Source organism: Zalophus californianus, chromosome 13 (genome assembly GCF_009762305.2).
Source record: "Zalophus californianus isolate mZalCal1 chromosome 13, mZalCal1.pri.v2, whole genome shotgun sequence".
Lineage (NCBI taxonomy): Eukaryota > Metazoa > Chordata > Mammalia > Carnivora > Otariidae > Zalophus > Zalophus californianus.
Window position 1 is genome coordinate 47,322,137 of NC_045607.1, and position 17,283 is coordinate 47,339,419.

Sequence of the window (17,283 nt, forward strand, 5' to 3'; positions counted from 1 at the left end):
GAGTGGGGGGAATGGGTCAAATAGGGGATGGATATTAAGGAATGCACTTGTTTCGAGGAGCACTGGGTGTTGTATGGAAGTACTGAATCACTGCATTGTACACCTGAAACTAATATGGCACTGTATGTTAACTAACTGGAATTGAAATAAAAACTTTAAAAAAAAAAAAAGAGGGGCCGCGCTCTCTGCCGGCGGCCGGCGCAGCCCGACTCAGCTGCTGGGCCCCTGGGGCAGCTCTTGGCTGCATTGGCGACATGGCCGACACCCCCAGAGACGCTGGGCTGAAGCAGGCGCCCGCACCCCAGAACGAGAAGGCGCCCGCGGACTTCGGCTATGTGGGGATTGACTCCATTCTGGAGCAGATGCGCAGGAAGGCCATGAAGCACGGTTCAACATCATGGTGGTCGGGCAGAGCGGCTTGGGGAGGTCCACCTTGATCAACACCCTCTTCAAGTACAAAATTAGCCGGAAGTCGGTGCAGCCCACCTCGGAGGAACGCATCCCCAAGATCACTGAGATCAAGTCCATCACGCCTGATATTGAAGAGAAGGGCGTCCGCATGAAGCTGACGGTCATTGACACACCAGGGTTCGGGGACCACATCAACAATGAGAACTGCTGGCAGCCGATCATGAAGTTCATCAACGACCGGTACGAGAAATACCTGCAGGAGGAGGTCAACATCAACCGGAAGAAGCTCATCCCGGACACATGCGTCCACTGCTGCCTGTACTTTATCCCCGCCACCGGCCACTCCCTCAGGCCCCTGGACATCGAGTTTACGAAGCGTCTCAGCAAAGTAGCGAACATTGTTCCTGTCATCGCCAAGGCCGACACGCTGAGCCTGGAGGAGAGGGTCTACTTCAAACAGCGGATCACCGCGGACCTGCTGTCCAACGGCATCGACGTGTCCCCCCAGAAGGAGTTTGACGAGGACTCGGAGGACCGGCTGGTGAATGAGAAGTTCCGAGAGATGATCCCATTTGCCGTGGTGGGCAGTGACCATGAGTACCAAGTGAATGGGAAGAGGATCCTTAGACGGAAAACCAAATGGGGCACCATCGAAGTTGAGAACACCACCCACTGTGAGTTTGCCCACCTTCGGGACCTCCTTATCAGGACGCACATGCAGAACATCAAGGACATCACCAGCAGCATCCACTTCGAAGCGTACCGGGTGAAGCGTCTGCACGAAGGCAGCCATGCCATGTCCAACGGCGTCGAGGAGAAGGGGCTCGAAGCCCAGGAGATGTAGACCCACCCTGCCCCGGGGACCCAGACCCCCAGTCCTTTCCAGCACCACCCCCAGGCCCGCCCACATGCCCCATTTTATTTTATATAATTTTCTCCACTTGTCATCGTTCTCTGCCCCTTTACACGCCGCCAAGTAACAAGATCACCTGTGCCCTCCTGAAAAAAATAAAAAAAGAGTACTGCAATGTGAGAAGGACCTCAACCTGCTATTGCTGGCTTTGAAAGTAAAAGAAATAAACCAAGAGACAAAGAATGTGGTGAAGAAGCTGGGAATGGCCCTCAGTTTACAGCCAGCAAAAAAGACCTCAAGCCTACAAGCACAGGAATTGAATTCTGGCAACATAAAGGAACGCAGCTTTGCTCAGACCTTGATTTTCAGCCCAGTGAAACCTGCTGGATTTCTTACCTACAGTAGTGAAAGATAATAAATTTGTGGTAAGCTGCTAAATGTGCAGTAATTTGTTATAGGGGCAAGAGAAAACAAATATGCCCAACAAAGAAGGACTGAGGACCTACTAGGTAATAGCATCCTATATATGCATTAAATATTCACAAAGTTTTAATTAAGATGTTTTTCTAAACCACAAATGGATGTCATTTCCAAGGCCAAGATAAAGTAGCAGGAATCAAATATACTCCCACTTAAAACAAGCAAAAAACCAAATATTAATTAATTTTTAATGACTGTTTTCCATACACAGGACACTAAGTAACAAAAGATAATGATGTCTGAGAGATGGAAAGTAAATGAGATGAACCCTATGTTTGATTGTCTCAGTTTACTATGATAGGAGTTTCTAAGCCATGAAACAAGAATGGAAAATGCAAGCAAACTCCTCCAGTTGAGAATCCGGGGAGAATGTAGAGCTATTGTTCACAAGACCGAATATCAGGGAGGAGAAAGTTTTGCACAGAAAGAACCCCAGAGATCTACAATGAGTCTACTGATCAGGGCATGTATATAAGGAAACTACCTGAGGTTGGGGAAAAAAACCATCTAACAGAATTGAAGGGAACAGTGTTGGGCATTCACACACCGTAAGGAAGGGTGCCTATTCCCATAAGAAAGAATGAAATAACTTATAATTCAAGGGTCATTGGGTAAAATACTCAGAAGCGTCTTTACTCGTTGATGGAGATAATTACCCCACACTGAGCCTGCTCTGGGCCCCCAAACAAATCATAAAAGAACTAAAGAAATAAAACCATTTCCATGACACTAAATTGTGTCCCAAGAGAAAATTCAAGACTGTTTAGAGAAATAAAGAATATCCAACAACAAGGTGAAATTCAAAATTGCTGACATCTAAACAAAATTATACCAAGCATACAAAGAAACAGAAAAACATGACCCATAATGAAGAGAATAATCTATCCACTGAAACGAACCCAGAATTAAAATAGATGTTAAAATTAGCAGGTTGAGATACTGAAAATTATTATAACTGCATTCTATATGTTTAAAAAGTTAGCTAGAGAATCGGAGGGTATTACAAGAACACAAAATTTCTAGTGCTGATAATATAATGTCTGACATGAAAAATACACTAGATGAGATTAACAGTAGATTAGACTTTGCAGAATTTTAGTGAACTTGATGACATGGTAATGAAAACTACCCAAAATGAAACACAGAAAAGAACAAACTCCAAAAAGTGAAAAGAGCATCAGTAAACTGCAGAACAACTTTAAGTAGCTGGGTATTTGTGTAATTAGAGTGCCCAAGGGAGAGAAAGGGACAAGAAAAAATATTTAAAGAAATAATGGCTAAAAAATTTCCAAATTAAATGAAAACTATAAACTCTTAGGTCCAAGAAGCTCAACAACCTTAAACATAAGAAATGAAGGGTGCCTGAGTGGCCCAGTTGGTTAAGTGACTGCCTTTGGCTCAGGTCATGATTCTGGAATCCTGGGATCAAGTCCCACATTGGGTTCCCGGCTCAGTGGGGAGCCTGCTTCTCCCTCTGGCCCTCTCCCATCTCATGCTGTTTCTCTCTCTCTCTCTCTCTCTCTCTCTCTCAAATAAATAAATAAATAAATAAAATCTGTAAAAAAAAAAAAAAACATAAGAAATGAAGAAAACCACACCAACGTACATAATACCAAATTCTCAAAACCAGTGATAATGCAAAAATTATAAAAGCAACCAGAGAAAATAAAAAGACACAATATGTACAAGGGAACAAAAAGATAAAGTAACTGCATATTACTTACTGGAAACAATGCAAGCAGAAAAAAAGTAAAACAAAATTTTAAAATACTAAAAGAAAAATACTTTCAAAATAAAACTCATACTTAGAGATGAAGCAAATATATTTTCAGACTTGTAGAAGCCAAAAGAATTCATCACCACTAAACCCATACTATAAGAAATACTACAGGAAGTCTTCAAGCAGAAAAAAAAGATACCAGATAGAAATACAGATTTACACAAATAAAGAGTACAGAAATTGTCATTACATGAGTAAATATTAAGATTTGTTTTCTTATTATTTAAAATCTCTTAAAGACAATTTACTTTAAATTAAAATAATAAAGCATCATGGGCTTTCTATGATATATATGAATAAAACGTATAAAAACAAGGCCAGAGAGGAAAAAGTCAAAGTATACTATTGTAAGCTTCTTAAACAATAGATAAAGTGATATAATATTACTTGAAAGCAGACTCTGACAGGTACAAGATGTATACTAGAGAACCTAAAGCAAGGATTAAAATAAGAAAATAAATAGTTTTAATTAACCAACAAAGGAGATCAAATTATAAAAATATTCAATTAAGAGCAGAGAAAAATATCAAAAAACAAGGAACAGATGCACAAATAAGAAAACAAATAGCAAGATGATAAACTTAACCCCAACTTTTCAATAATCATATAAAAGGTAAGTGGTTGGAACACCTCAACTGAAAGGCAGATATTGTCAGATTGGATATAAAAACAATATGCTTCCTAAAAGAAATCCACTTGATGAAAGTTGTCAAGAGAGTAAATCCTAAAAGTTAATTTTGTATGAGGACAAATGGTAACTAGATTTACTATGGTGATCACTCATGATAATACAAATATTGAATCATTATGCTGTATACCTGAAATCAATGTTATATGTGCATTACACCTCAATAAAAGATTTTTAAATAGTAGAAACCAAGTTTGTTGCCATATTAATCATTAATAAATACGAATAGGAAAAAATATGAATGGAAAAAAGAAATCCATTTGAAATAAAAAGACACAAATAGGATAAAATTAAAAGGATGGAAAAGATACCATGCAAACATTGCTCAAAACAAAGTGAGAATGGCTGTATATTATTATCAGCTAAAGTAAGTATCAGGACAGAGAATATCACCATATAATTAAGGATAAAGAACTTCATTTTATAATAATAAAAAGGTCAATTAATCGAGAAGACATAATCCTAAATATTTATATACCTAAAAACAGTTTCAAAATACATGAATCAAAATTAGTGGAACTGCCTGGAAAAATAAACAAGTCCACAAATACAATCAGAGATGTCTATGCCCAGTTCTCAATTAATGTCGAAGAAATAAACAGAAAATTGGTGAGAATACAGTAGATTTGAATGATCCTATTAATCATCAGGAACGGCTGGTTCATTATCAAAATTCACATTCTTTGCAAGTGCATTTGGATTTTACCAATTAGACCATATTCCGGGACATAAGATAACTCTCAAAATTTTAAAGTATTTATATCATACAACCTATGATCTCTGCCTGCAATGGAATTAAATTAGCAATCATGAGTAGAAAACGACCTGGAAAATCCCCAAATATGTGGAAATGGAAATAATATGCTTCTAAATAACTCATTGGTCAAAGAACACTTCAAGGAAATCTGAAAGTATTTTTAAACCAAATCAAAATGACATCATAATATACCAGAATTTGTAGGACATCACCAAAGCAATACTTACAGGATAAATTTGTAGAACTACAATGCCAAAATTAGAAAACAAGAAATGTCTCAAATAAATAACCTCAGATAATACCTTAAAGTCTAGAAAATGAGGGGTGCCTGGGTGGCTCAGTCAGATGAGCGTCCAATTTTGGCTCAGGTAATGATATCAGGGTCGCAGGATCGAGCCCAGAGTTGGGTTGCGCCCTCAGCAGGGAATCTGCTTAAGATTCTCTCTCCCTCTTCCTCTACCCCTCCCCACGCTCGAACACCCATGCTGTCTTTCTCTCTAAAATAAATAACTCTTTTTCAAAAATCTAGAAAAGGAAGACAAGATTAAAATCAAATTAAGCAATACAAAGGAAATAGTAAAGATTAAAGAGGGAATGAATTAAACAGAAAAAAGAAAAAAAACAAAAATCAATGAAATCAAAAGCTGACTTTTTTAGAAAATCAAAAAGCCCATAGACAAAGTGAACAGAAAAAAAGAAAGAAAGAGAAGATTTAAGTTAGCAATATCAGGAAGGAGAGAAGTAACATTACTGAAGGTTGTACAGATAATAAAAATATAAGGGAATATTTTGAACAACTTACGCTTATACATTTGACTGCTTAGATAAAATAGACAAATTACTTGAAAGACACAACTAGCCAAGTTCACTGAAGGAGAAATAAATAATCCAAATAGCCCTGTATAAATTAAAGAAATTGACTTTGTAGAAATTATCACTAAATGAAACCCCAGGACCAGATGGCATTACTGGTTAATTGTATCAAACATTTTTTTAAGTTTTATTTATTTCAGTAATCCCTATACCCAACATGGGGCTTGAACTCACAACCCCAGATCAAGAGCTGCATGCTCTTCCAACTGAGCCACCCAGGCATCCCTCTACCAAACATTTAAGACAAAGATAATTCTATACAAACACTTCCAGAAAACTGAAGAGGAGAGAATATTGTTCTACTCATTCTATGAAGTAACACTGTCCTGAGACCAAACAGACAAAAACATCACATAAATATCAATGCAAACCTCATGAATATAGATGCAAAAGTTCTAAATAAAAGTTTTACAAATTAAATCCAAAAATAAATAAAAAGGATAATGTCAAGTGGGGTTTATCTCAGGATTGCAGTGGTGGTTAAACATTGCAAAATCAATCAAAATAATGCATTATATTAACAAACTAAAAAACAAAATAAAACCAACATAATGATTCTCTCAACAGAAGTAGAAAAAGCATTAGACAAAATTCAACACCCATTCCTAATAAAAACTCTTCAAGAAATTAGGAATAGAAGAACTTCCTAAAAGTGATAAAGTATATCTACAAAAAAAACCCCACAGGTAACTACATAATTATAAAAAACTTTTTTTTCCCTAATATCAGGAAGAAGACAGGAATGTCTGCTCCCACCACATCTATTCAGTGTTGTTCTGGGGGTTTCAGCCAGTGTAATCAAGCAAAAAAAAAAAAAAAAGGAAGAAGAAAGGGGCTCCAGATTTGAAAGGAAGAAAAACTGTCTTTATTCACAGACAAGATCATCTTGGTAGAAAAGCCAATGGAATCTACAAAAAGGCTACTTCCTAGAATTAACAAGCAAGTTTAACAAGGTTGCGGGTACAGGATTAATATACAAAAATCAATTGTATTTCTATAAACTTATAACAAATAATCAGAAATTTAAATTTAGCAAAACAATACAATTTTAAAAGCATTAAAAATAGGAAATACTTAGGGGAAAATCTGGCGCAAAAAAAATATGAAAGATTTGTAAACTCCAAAACTTTGTTGAAAGAAATTAAAGAGGCCTGAAAAATAAAGGTTCACGAGTCAGGTTCATGGCTCAGAACACTCAATACTACTGTTAAAATGTCAATTCTTCACAAACTGATTTATAGACAGTACAATTCCAGTATGCTTTCCTGTAAAATTGCCAAATTGACTAAAAAATTCATATAAAAACACAAAGGAAATAGAGGAACCAAAATAATTAAGAAAAACAAAATTGTAAGACTAACTAGTTTCTTCAAAATAAATTACACTTCATCAAAATTAAAAAGGCCTACCCTTCAAAAGACTGTTCAAAGAATAAAAAAACCCAGCCACTGACATGGAGAAAATAATTGCAAAGCACGTACCTGATAAAAGTTTTGTATCCAGAATAGGTAAAGAACTATCAAAAATCAGCAAGAAATCAAAACAGGAAAAAGATTTGAACAGATGGTTTATCAAAGAAGATGTGTAGATGGTAATAAATCCATGAAAACATGCTCAACATGATTTGCCATGGGGAATGCCAATTAAAACCACAGATACCACTACATACCTAACAGAATGGGTAGAATGAAAAAGATTCACCATACCAAGTTTTGGTGAGGCTGTGACAACACTAGAACTTCTGTAAACTTCCGGGGAGTGTAAAATGTACAACCACTCTGGAAACCACTCTGACAATTTCTTAAAAGTTAAACATACACACACCATATGATCCAGCCCATTCCATTCCCAGATATTTGATCAAGAGAAAAGAAAGCGTATGTCCATACAAAGTCAGGTACATGAACAACTATAGAAATTTCACTAGTAATAGTCCAAAACTAAACACAAACCAAATACCAATGAACAGGTAAATAGATAAACAGTGGTATCTTTTATATAACAGAATATGACTCAGCTGTAACAAAAATGTACTGATACATACTACAATATGGATGAATCTCAAAATAATTTTGTATGAAAGAACTACAACCTATCCACCACCTCCCAACCAAAGTACACACTGTCTGATCCATTTATTAAAACTCTAGAAAATGCAAAGTAATCTACAGTGACAGCCAATCAGTGGTTTTTTGGAGAGGCGAGAAGAGGTGGATGAAGAAAGGGATTACAAGGATGCAGGAGGAAATTTTAGGGAGGGGATGTAAATGTTCTCGATCTTAATTGTGGCTATGGTTTCATGGGTATGTTCAAATGTCGAACTCATCAAACTGTACTGTTTAAAATCTGTAGTCTTTTGTATGACAATTTTATCTGGATTTTATATAAATATATACATACACACACATAATTATACATAAATACAAATATATATATACATACACATACACACATATATACAACAAATGGATTCTATATTCATGTTCTCTAAAATAATTCATTATAATAACTATTTAAAATACTACTTAAAATGCTTGTATCTAAGAACATATAATAATACATTATAGGACAAACTATCCCAAAATAGAAATGTTATGTGTATTTATAAAAAGTAGAAGATAAAGAAATAAGAAAATATTCTTAAACACCAACGCCTCATAAAAATAAACTCTCCAGCTTTTAAAGTCAAGTACCTATAAAAAGACTATTATGACAACAAAAGAAAAAACAATTTCATTCACCCCATAAATGAAATCAACATCATATACCTTTTAGACTAGGATGTGGAAGACAAAAGTATTGACTTCAGCAAATACTCCTTTTTTTTCTCCTCTAGAATATGGAGAAATTTAAAATTAACACATGGAGTTGAAACTGTTAACATTAAATTGTTAATGTAATGTGTCTGCTACAGTCTGGTAAAATAGCCAATGTTCAGTAAACATTAGTTCCTTCCTCCATCTCATTAAGAAAACATAAAGTCGTATTTGCATGTCCACAGAGAAAATGTTTGTCGTAGCTAAAGAGAAAATTGTGTAATATAATATTTTGCTAATCCAGCTGCAATCTTTGAATTAAAGGAACAAATTATGCACAATATTCTAAATAAGACTGTGTTTCTGGAGGTTAAAATAAACTTCATGCATAATCCCCTTTGAAATCCATATAATCTCAGTTCAGAGTAAGACAGAATATTGAAGTGGAAAGTTGAGAAGGACTATGGATAAGCCCTAATTCTCCAGAGGTTTTTAAGGTCTACATCTAAGGATGTCACATCAGTTACCAGAGGGAGAAAAGTTTTCAAATGGAAAAGAAGCCATTTACATAATATTTTAAATAATCTAGAGTGATCTGACCTTGTTTTAAGGCTGCACTATTTAAAAAAAGAAGTTTATGACAAAATTTGTTAATAAGAGAACAATCTCCGAGCTAGATATTCAATGGAGGAAAGAAAATATTTACTAGGAAAATGAGACCAAGCCACTTGAAATTTCCCAAATAAAAAAATACAAGATAGTCCTGATACTGTGAAATTCTAAATTCAGGTTTTAAATTCAAATATCATTGAAAAGAAAAAAAATAAATGCGTACAATGGGAAGAGAACATGCAAATTCACCCTACCAAATATTCTGATAAGATTTCATTAGAGGTAGTTCAACACACACATACAGTGGCCTTAATTCAACCCCATAATAAATAACAGGCACGACTTACCTCATCTGTGCTCCAAAATCTTTGCTGTAAATCTTTGTGTCTAACTACTTCCAAACATCTCAACACATGAAGAGATCAATTACTTGTGATCCCATAAAAAAAGATACAAATTTTGGTTTAGAAAACCCAAACTCACTACAGATAGTTTACAAAAAGCAATTATCAACTTAAATTAGTTACCAATCCCTTTTCACTGGACTTTTTAAAAGGTAAAAGTCCTGGCTTGAGAGTGATGGAAACAGTGTTCTTCAAATTGAGTAAATTCACCCTACAAACATGAGCTGGCCTAAGGATGACGAATTTTTGCCCTGAAATTTCAAAAAGGATTTCTATGTGAAAATGTCTTATAATGAGTGAGTTCAATTTACTTCCTTTTTATTGTATTACTATTATTTTGCACATTTGTACCATCATTTCTTTTGTTTTTAATTTGCCAAACTTTTATTTCCCTGATTTTCATCTCCTTTTCTACCTTCTGTCGCTGTAATACGTTTTCTGTATTCATTTATTTTTTACAACTTAAAAACTCTTTTAGTCTTTTCTTCATAATGTTTAGGCTTAAATTTTAATCTGCATACTTGATTAACAATATCTAATTTTAATAATTATTTCTGCCTTCCTCCTAAACAATTAAAAAACCATAGAACTTTAACAATGAAATGCCTTATTGCATTGTTCTCTAGTATATAGTTTCAATGTCTTTTTAAATACCACAAAATTACCCAACGCTGTCATTAATTTTATCAATGTATGTTCACATCTACTCACATGTCTCTTATACCTTGCTTCTTTTTCTGGATTCTATTTTTCCTGAATGAGATCTTCTATTAGTTCTTTCAGTGACAGCCTGTGAGTGATGAAATCTCTCAGACTTTGTCTGAAAATGTCTCTCATTTCTGCATTATTCTATACAGAAGCTCTGCTGTGCATAGAATTTTTAACATTTTAACATATTATTTCATTTTCTGTTGGCTTCTCTTGTTGCTTATGAGTGGTCCCTATTAAGTGTAATTGTTGTTTTGTAGGTAATCTGTTCCATTTAAGACTTTCTTATTATTCTCAGTGATGTATAGAGAGAGAGAGAGAATGAGACTGGGACTCTGTATTGTTTGCGACTCAGTGTATGTCTTCAGCCTGATGATTTTTTTGGAAAATTCTGATTCAGGAAAATTCTCAGTGATTTTTTTCAAAAATGTCATTTCTGCCATTAAATCTTCTCTATCCTTTGTATCCTTTATATCTCGATCTATTCTTTTATATCTTTCTGTGCATCTGGTAAGTTTCTCAAACCTATTTTTAGTTCTCTTAATTCTTGTCCTACTTTTGTGTAATCTGCTATGTGATTATTTTTTAGGGTATTTTTTAGCTTAAAATTCAAAAACTATTTCTGGAAGTTCTCTATGGTTCTTTTTCAAATCTGCCAGTTCTTTTTTATATATATCCTATTACCTCATTATAATTCCCATCTTTCTCCCTTGAATTTTATTTTCAAATCTTTTCAAGTTATTACATTTCCTGATTTCTTTGAGGTGGTAATTTTCCTGTTAAAGTTTCCAGTTAATCTCCTTTATAGTAAATTCTTTTCTTATGTGGCTTGTATTTTTGTTTTTGTTGTTGCTATGAACTCTTCAGTCCAGAGTACCTTTTTTATGAGTTCTGTGACTATAAATTGTAGAAACATCCTCATTTTGTACTTAATCCTGCCATGCATCTCAGGAGTTTTCACCGGTCCAGGAAAGTATGCTAATTTCTCAGCTTGAAACTGTTGTACAGTGCAAATCATGTGAATATGGGCCTCATTTGTGGATAATGCTTGGGATTTCAATTTCTTACAGAATTATTTTCTCCTCATCCTCAACTCCAAACCCTTACTTTTCCGCTCCACTTGAGGAGCTTTTTTTTTTTTTAAGAATCTTTTTAAGATCTTAAAGCCCGTTACGGTTCCAGCTTTATTCTAGGGTTTTAGTTTCAACTCCTCAACTCTTGCTGGCCAGAACTACATTCCTTGGCATTAAATCCCTAGTCCCTGGTCTTTCTCCTTCATAGACCACGGGCACCATCTTGGTCTGTCACAGTACCACGTGCACACTAGGAACTCCGGCTTTGCGTTTATTGTTTCTGCCTCCTGTGAACTGCCCATTATTTCTTTTAAGATTGACTGTGTGTGGTGTAATGTAAAGGGAGCACTATCTCTGTAGTATCGTAGTGTGTCATGTGACCGGGAAGTGTCCTGGAACCTCTTTTATATAATCTTACTTTTTAATATCTTATTTTCTTGTTTCCATCCTGTATTGTATGTTTAAAACTCTTGGTCTTATCTAATTTTATAGCCTCATTCTTATTTCTCCTACACAGTTTATTACTAGTGACCAGGTGGGTGACAAAGATATTCCACCGAAGCCACGTAGCACCCACACCCTGCAGGCTCCAACTGTGCCCTGTCTGCCTTCCTGGGAAACCCCGCACTCAGGGCACAGGGCCCTACGTGACACTCGGGCGTCTCCCCTGGCGTTCCAAAGAGAACATTTGCTGACGAAGGGGCCTGGGTGAAGGAGCCAGCACCCCACTTCGCAGGGTGCTGGCTATCGGGCTGGGCCTGAATGAGAGCAAGGCTCTGAGGCTGCTCTTCAGGGTAAAGCCTCCAGAGACAGGAAGCAGTGGTTTCCCGCGACAAATTCTAGACTCCTCACAGCCGCCGGGAGATACAACTGGTCCCAAAACTAATGGTTCGGGTTGCTGCGGCCTTGGACCTTGGCAGACATGGGATTGGGCCCCGGGGTTCACTCACCAGAAGTCCTCCGCGCAGCTCTTTTGTCCTGGGTAAGGCCAGAAATCTGCGACCGGAGCATGCGCAGTTCACTTCCCCAGTCTAGAGCGGTCCCGCAGAGCGTATGGGCCAGAGCCGGTTCTTCACACTTGGCATTCGGGTTTGCTAGGTGGTGGCGTAAGCCAGACTCCTTATAATCAAGTCTGGGGGGACGGGGCTCTATCGCACCGAAGCACCCAGGTGTTTCTCACCTCAGGACTCCCCTGCTGCCTTTAGACCTAGGGACGTCTCGCGAGATCAGGCTTCCTCTAAAAAGAGTCGTCAGTTCCTCCTTTTTGAGAGATGCTGTTTCTTTATATTTATTTATCTATTATCTATATCTTATTTATTTATCTATAGAGATCATCTCTCTGAATATATATTCAGAAAGCATATATATATTTCTGAATGCATATATATATATTCAATAATAATATACTTTTCAGACCGTATTTAATTTGTCTTCCAAAAATATTTACAAATGTTTCTGGGTCAAGAAATACTGCACAGAGAATTAAAACACCTGAACAAAGACTACCTTGAACTCTTCAGAAGAAGAGATTTTTCAGTACCTGTTGAAGTATATATTGAAGTAGTCCCAGTTGGCCTTAAAACTACTCTCCCAAAAAACATCCGAAGGTTCTTTCTTAGTAAAATGTCCCAATACAATGACAAAACTAGACTATCCTACCTTTGGGAGTCCAAATACAAGGAAGTCCTAAAGGGTCCACTAAACTTTCCTCAAAATGCCCCAGGCAGGGCTTCATCAGAATTCTTCCTACCACCCAAAAAAAAGATATAACAGATTTTAAAAATCTGGCCTTTGCTTTTGGTGTTCCCCAACCAGTTCTGAATTCTGTGCTTTCATATATAAGAGAAACAAAATACTCAAAAGGGACTTCTAGTGTTTTATTTTTATTTGTATTTATAGTAAAAGAGATCGCCAAGCTTGGGTGTTTTTGGAAATCTTAATTCTATTAGCCCTTTTTGGTTTATGAGAAAAATAAATACAAGGAGCCCAACTCTTCATATTTGCAGAGCAAAGCCACGGTATTTAGGCTGAGATTTGGCGGATACTTACACTGTACCTCTTTGTTTCCCACAAGCTGAGAGATCTGAAAAGTCATCCAGTGTTCTTAACAGCTGAGAGCGATTGGAAATCAGACAAGTCTATCTAATCACAATTTTGGAGGCCACTTCACGACTATTAAAGTCCCATATCTATGTCCCTAGCAGCTATGAATGCAGGCCCTGTTGAGATTGTTTGCAGATAACAACAGGTAAGAACCCAGATAAGACTTCAGGTGCAGAGGTAACAGAGCTGCCCTTCTGGGTATAATGGGCTGCAGGGAACTCTTTCCCATTGTTAAGAGCAGTATCTTAAGAATCACATTTTGTCTTCTAAAATACATGTAGATGTCCTTATGTAATTTGCCCCTTTTCTTTGTTTGTTTGTTACATAAGAGTGAGATAGTTTGGGATTAAAAATGAATACAGCACTTATCACGTCTTAATTTCAGTAAAAGGAAATGAGAAGAAGGAGGTCTTTATGTAAAATACACCTATTTATTTACTTTTTGATTTAGTAGCATTTTTTTTAAAAAAAGATCTTATTGAAAGAATTATTTGTTTCTCAATCTAAGTTTTCCTAATCCTAGTAAATCCCAGCTGTACAATATAATAGTATGTGTGTGATAAATAAATAAAAAGAAAAATAAATTGAGTTCATTGCTTGGGTCATATGGGCTCAGGAGATTTGATGTTTGCCTTTGTTATTTCATTAATCCAGTCATTCATGCTTTCACTGAACATCTACTGAGCGCCTGAACTGTGCTCCGTGCTGGAGATAAAAACATTTCCAACATTAAGGACTTTATAATTTCAGGAGAGACATAGTTCAGTATACTAGCAATTACCAAAAGTAAAAATATAAAAAAAATAATTTCTAAGGTAGAAATATCCTTGGAAATCTAGGAGGACAGAAGGACATGTTGATGGGCCTGGAAAAAGTTAAAGAAGGTTTAGCAGAAGAGGTATCACTTGGGAAAATGTGTAGTACTGTCTGGAACAGAGCTTTCAACTCAGCCAATGTCATTCTGCTTGAGGAGACTGGGATAGGTGTGAGGTTTTGAGTTTTCACAAAGTTTGAATACAGTCCTACATACGTTTGGTGGACAAGGGCCAGGGATGTAAAACGTCCTGCTGGGGGAGGAGATTTCTACACAAAGAAGAAGCATTCTGTAATTCACACAGTTTTTGTTAAGTTTTATTTTACTTTATTTCATTTCATTTTAGTTTTAGTAATCTCTACACCCAGCATGGGGCTCGAACTCATGACCCTGAGATGAAGAGTCGCATGCTCTTCTGACTGAGCCAGACAGGCGCCCCTCACACAGTTCTTTAATGTTTGGACATTCTTATAGACAGAACCCAATATACAATCCTCCAAACTTAAGTTCAACTCTGTTTTATACAGAAACACAAAAATACTTTTTTGCATGGTTTATCCATTGAATTTTCCAGAATTAACACTACTGTGTAAATTGAGAAAAGATTGGGAGAAAAGGTGTTGGGGAGGATCTCTATCAAAACTAGTTCGATTCCATCAAAAAAGCACTCACTACTAGTAATTTTGGTGAACCCAGTATTCATATCTGCCTGCATTTGCAGCTGTCCCAATCTAATTAAATTTCTATGTGTATATGTATGTATCTATAATATCTTCAAAATGTGATTTAAAAATTTTTCTTGACAATATTCAATTCAAAATTGAAAATCCAAATTTATTTATTAACATTAGATGCACACATCTGACTATTTCATTATGTCTTTGGATATAGATGACCTTAAGCATTTATATTTTAAAATATATATTATTTAAAAATCATTTTATTTCTCCTACATATTACTGCTAGAATTTTATATTGACTTTAAATTTTCTTGAGTTATAATTACAAGCAACAAAATGCACAGATCTTAAGCGTATATTTTGATGAGTGTGACAAATACACAATCCGTATTCAATACCCCATCAAGATATGCATTTCCATCACTCTGCTCACCTCATGCGTCCTTATGGTCAATGCTCTCCCTTCACCACGCACAAAGGCAACCAGTGTTCTGATAACAAATCCCATTGATTAGTTTTGCCTACTCTTGAATAGAATATAAATGGAATCACAAACAATACACCCTTTTGTGCCCAAACTTATTCAACTTAGTGTTTTTAAGATTCATCCATGTTACTTTGTATAATCAGTAGTTTTCTCCTTTTTATTGTTGAGCATTATTCCATCTTATGAATTTTAAAGTTTTATGTGTATGCAGGTTACATTATCTATACATTTTATTTCACGATAATAGAGAGGAACCTTCAAACATTTTTATAAATGTGGATGAGGAAATTGGGTCTGATAGATTGAGAACCAATGGTATCATGCTTAACAGCACAGAATTTATAAAAGAATAGTCCAGGGTTGGAATGAAGCTTCCAATTCACTTGCTCCTTGACAGTGATTCACCTAACCTGTGTAAGCCTTCATTTACTCATCTTGCAAAGCAGGGATCCTAATAACCCCTATCTCACTAGATTGATGCAATGATCAAATTAAATACCTTAAGTTTTAGATAGATGATAGATAGATAGATAGATAGATAGATAGATAGATAGATAGATAATAGACAGATGCACACACATACATATATCTGACAAACATTTGGCATTCAATTCTTTAAGCATATGTTATGGTAGAAAATGGCCCATTAAGTATTTGGATGACTTTTTAAAAACCTACCTCTCTCCCTGAGAATATCCATCTCCAACCAAATACACCCACTGGCTAGATTCCTAAACTGGCCACTGTAGGATTTGGCTCCTCGCCCAGCAGGAAGTTTACAAAGAGCTGCCTACCTCTATCAGATGGTTACCTCATACCAGTATCACTTGGTACCTGCTGCTCAGATTACATTTTTGAAAGGAGACGCCTTTCCTATTATGAGTTGAACTGGATGCCAAGGTGGGGCTCAGAGAAAAGGAGATAAGCTTAGGCTAGAAGTGACCTAGGGATCCCTGGGGTCACACAGGTGGCATAGTCCCAGTTCCCAGGTACATGGCCATATAGGGATTTGGAAATAAGATCAAGCTAACCGTGAATGACTCCTTTGCCTTCTTTAGGAACTCCTGAGAAATACATATCCATCAGGGGTCAAAGTCAGGGCTGACTTTATGGTGCCAGAGTAGGAGCAAGAATAGTTTTGTGTCTCTTTAGATGAGTGACCTTTGCACAAATATACAGACTCACAGAACATGTACAAAAACAGAAGGTTTAAAACCACTTGCTATAACCTCAGTTTGAGCTGGGACTATAGACTTGGTTGCCAAGATTCCCCAACACCCCGGGGGGCCTGTATTCGGGGCAAAGACAGTCAGTCAAAAGAGAGCACTTTCTCATGGGTAAATCTTAGGCTGAATTAGCTAAACACAGAAAATCAGAAAAGTTCACAGCGTCAAATTTTTACAGTAGGTGAGAAAAAGTAATGAATATGATCCATGAGACAATTTTTTCTTGAATTAATCTACTTAGAAGATAGTATAAGACCCTCTTTTTCAGGATGATGTATAAAAATATCTCCTCTGTTCTTCAAAACCTCTCTATTCTATGTAAAAAAAAAATATAGATCAAAATAGTGAGTCTCTTTGGGATAAACAGCATGCATTCATAATTTTTGTTTTGAAGGGCACAAATAAAGTCAAAGATGTTATTACAGTCATTTTTTTCTTTTTATGCTAAACCTTTAGCATCTACAGCCAGAATTACTTGAATGATTTGTACCATCACCTACACATGTGAGAATCTGCATTCAAGAACAAATTATAATTGGCTTTGGGACAAAATGAAACAATCAGTAATTCTTAGAACT

At 36.2% G+C, this 17,283-nt stretch overlaps 1 protein-coding gene across 1 annotated transcript; it reads left to right on the forward strand.

Moving 5' to 3' along the window:
- Positions 1-227: 227 nt before the first annotated feature.
- LOC113934734 (septin-9-like) lies at positions 228-1,886 on the forward strand. The gene is given in 2 exon segments (XM_035723675.1): positions 228-381; positions 384-1,886. Coding segments are annotated over 2 exon segments (999 nt in total). The 5' UTR covers positions 228-254; the 3' UTR covers positions 1,256-1,886.
- Positions 1,887-17,283: the final 15,397 nt, after the last annotated feature.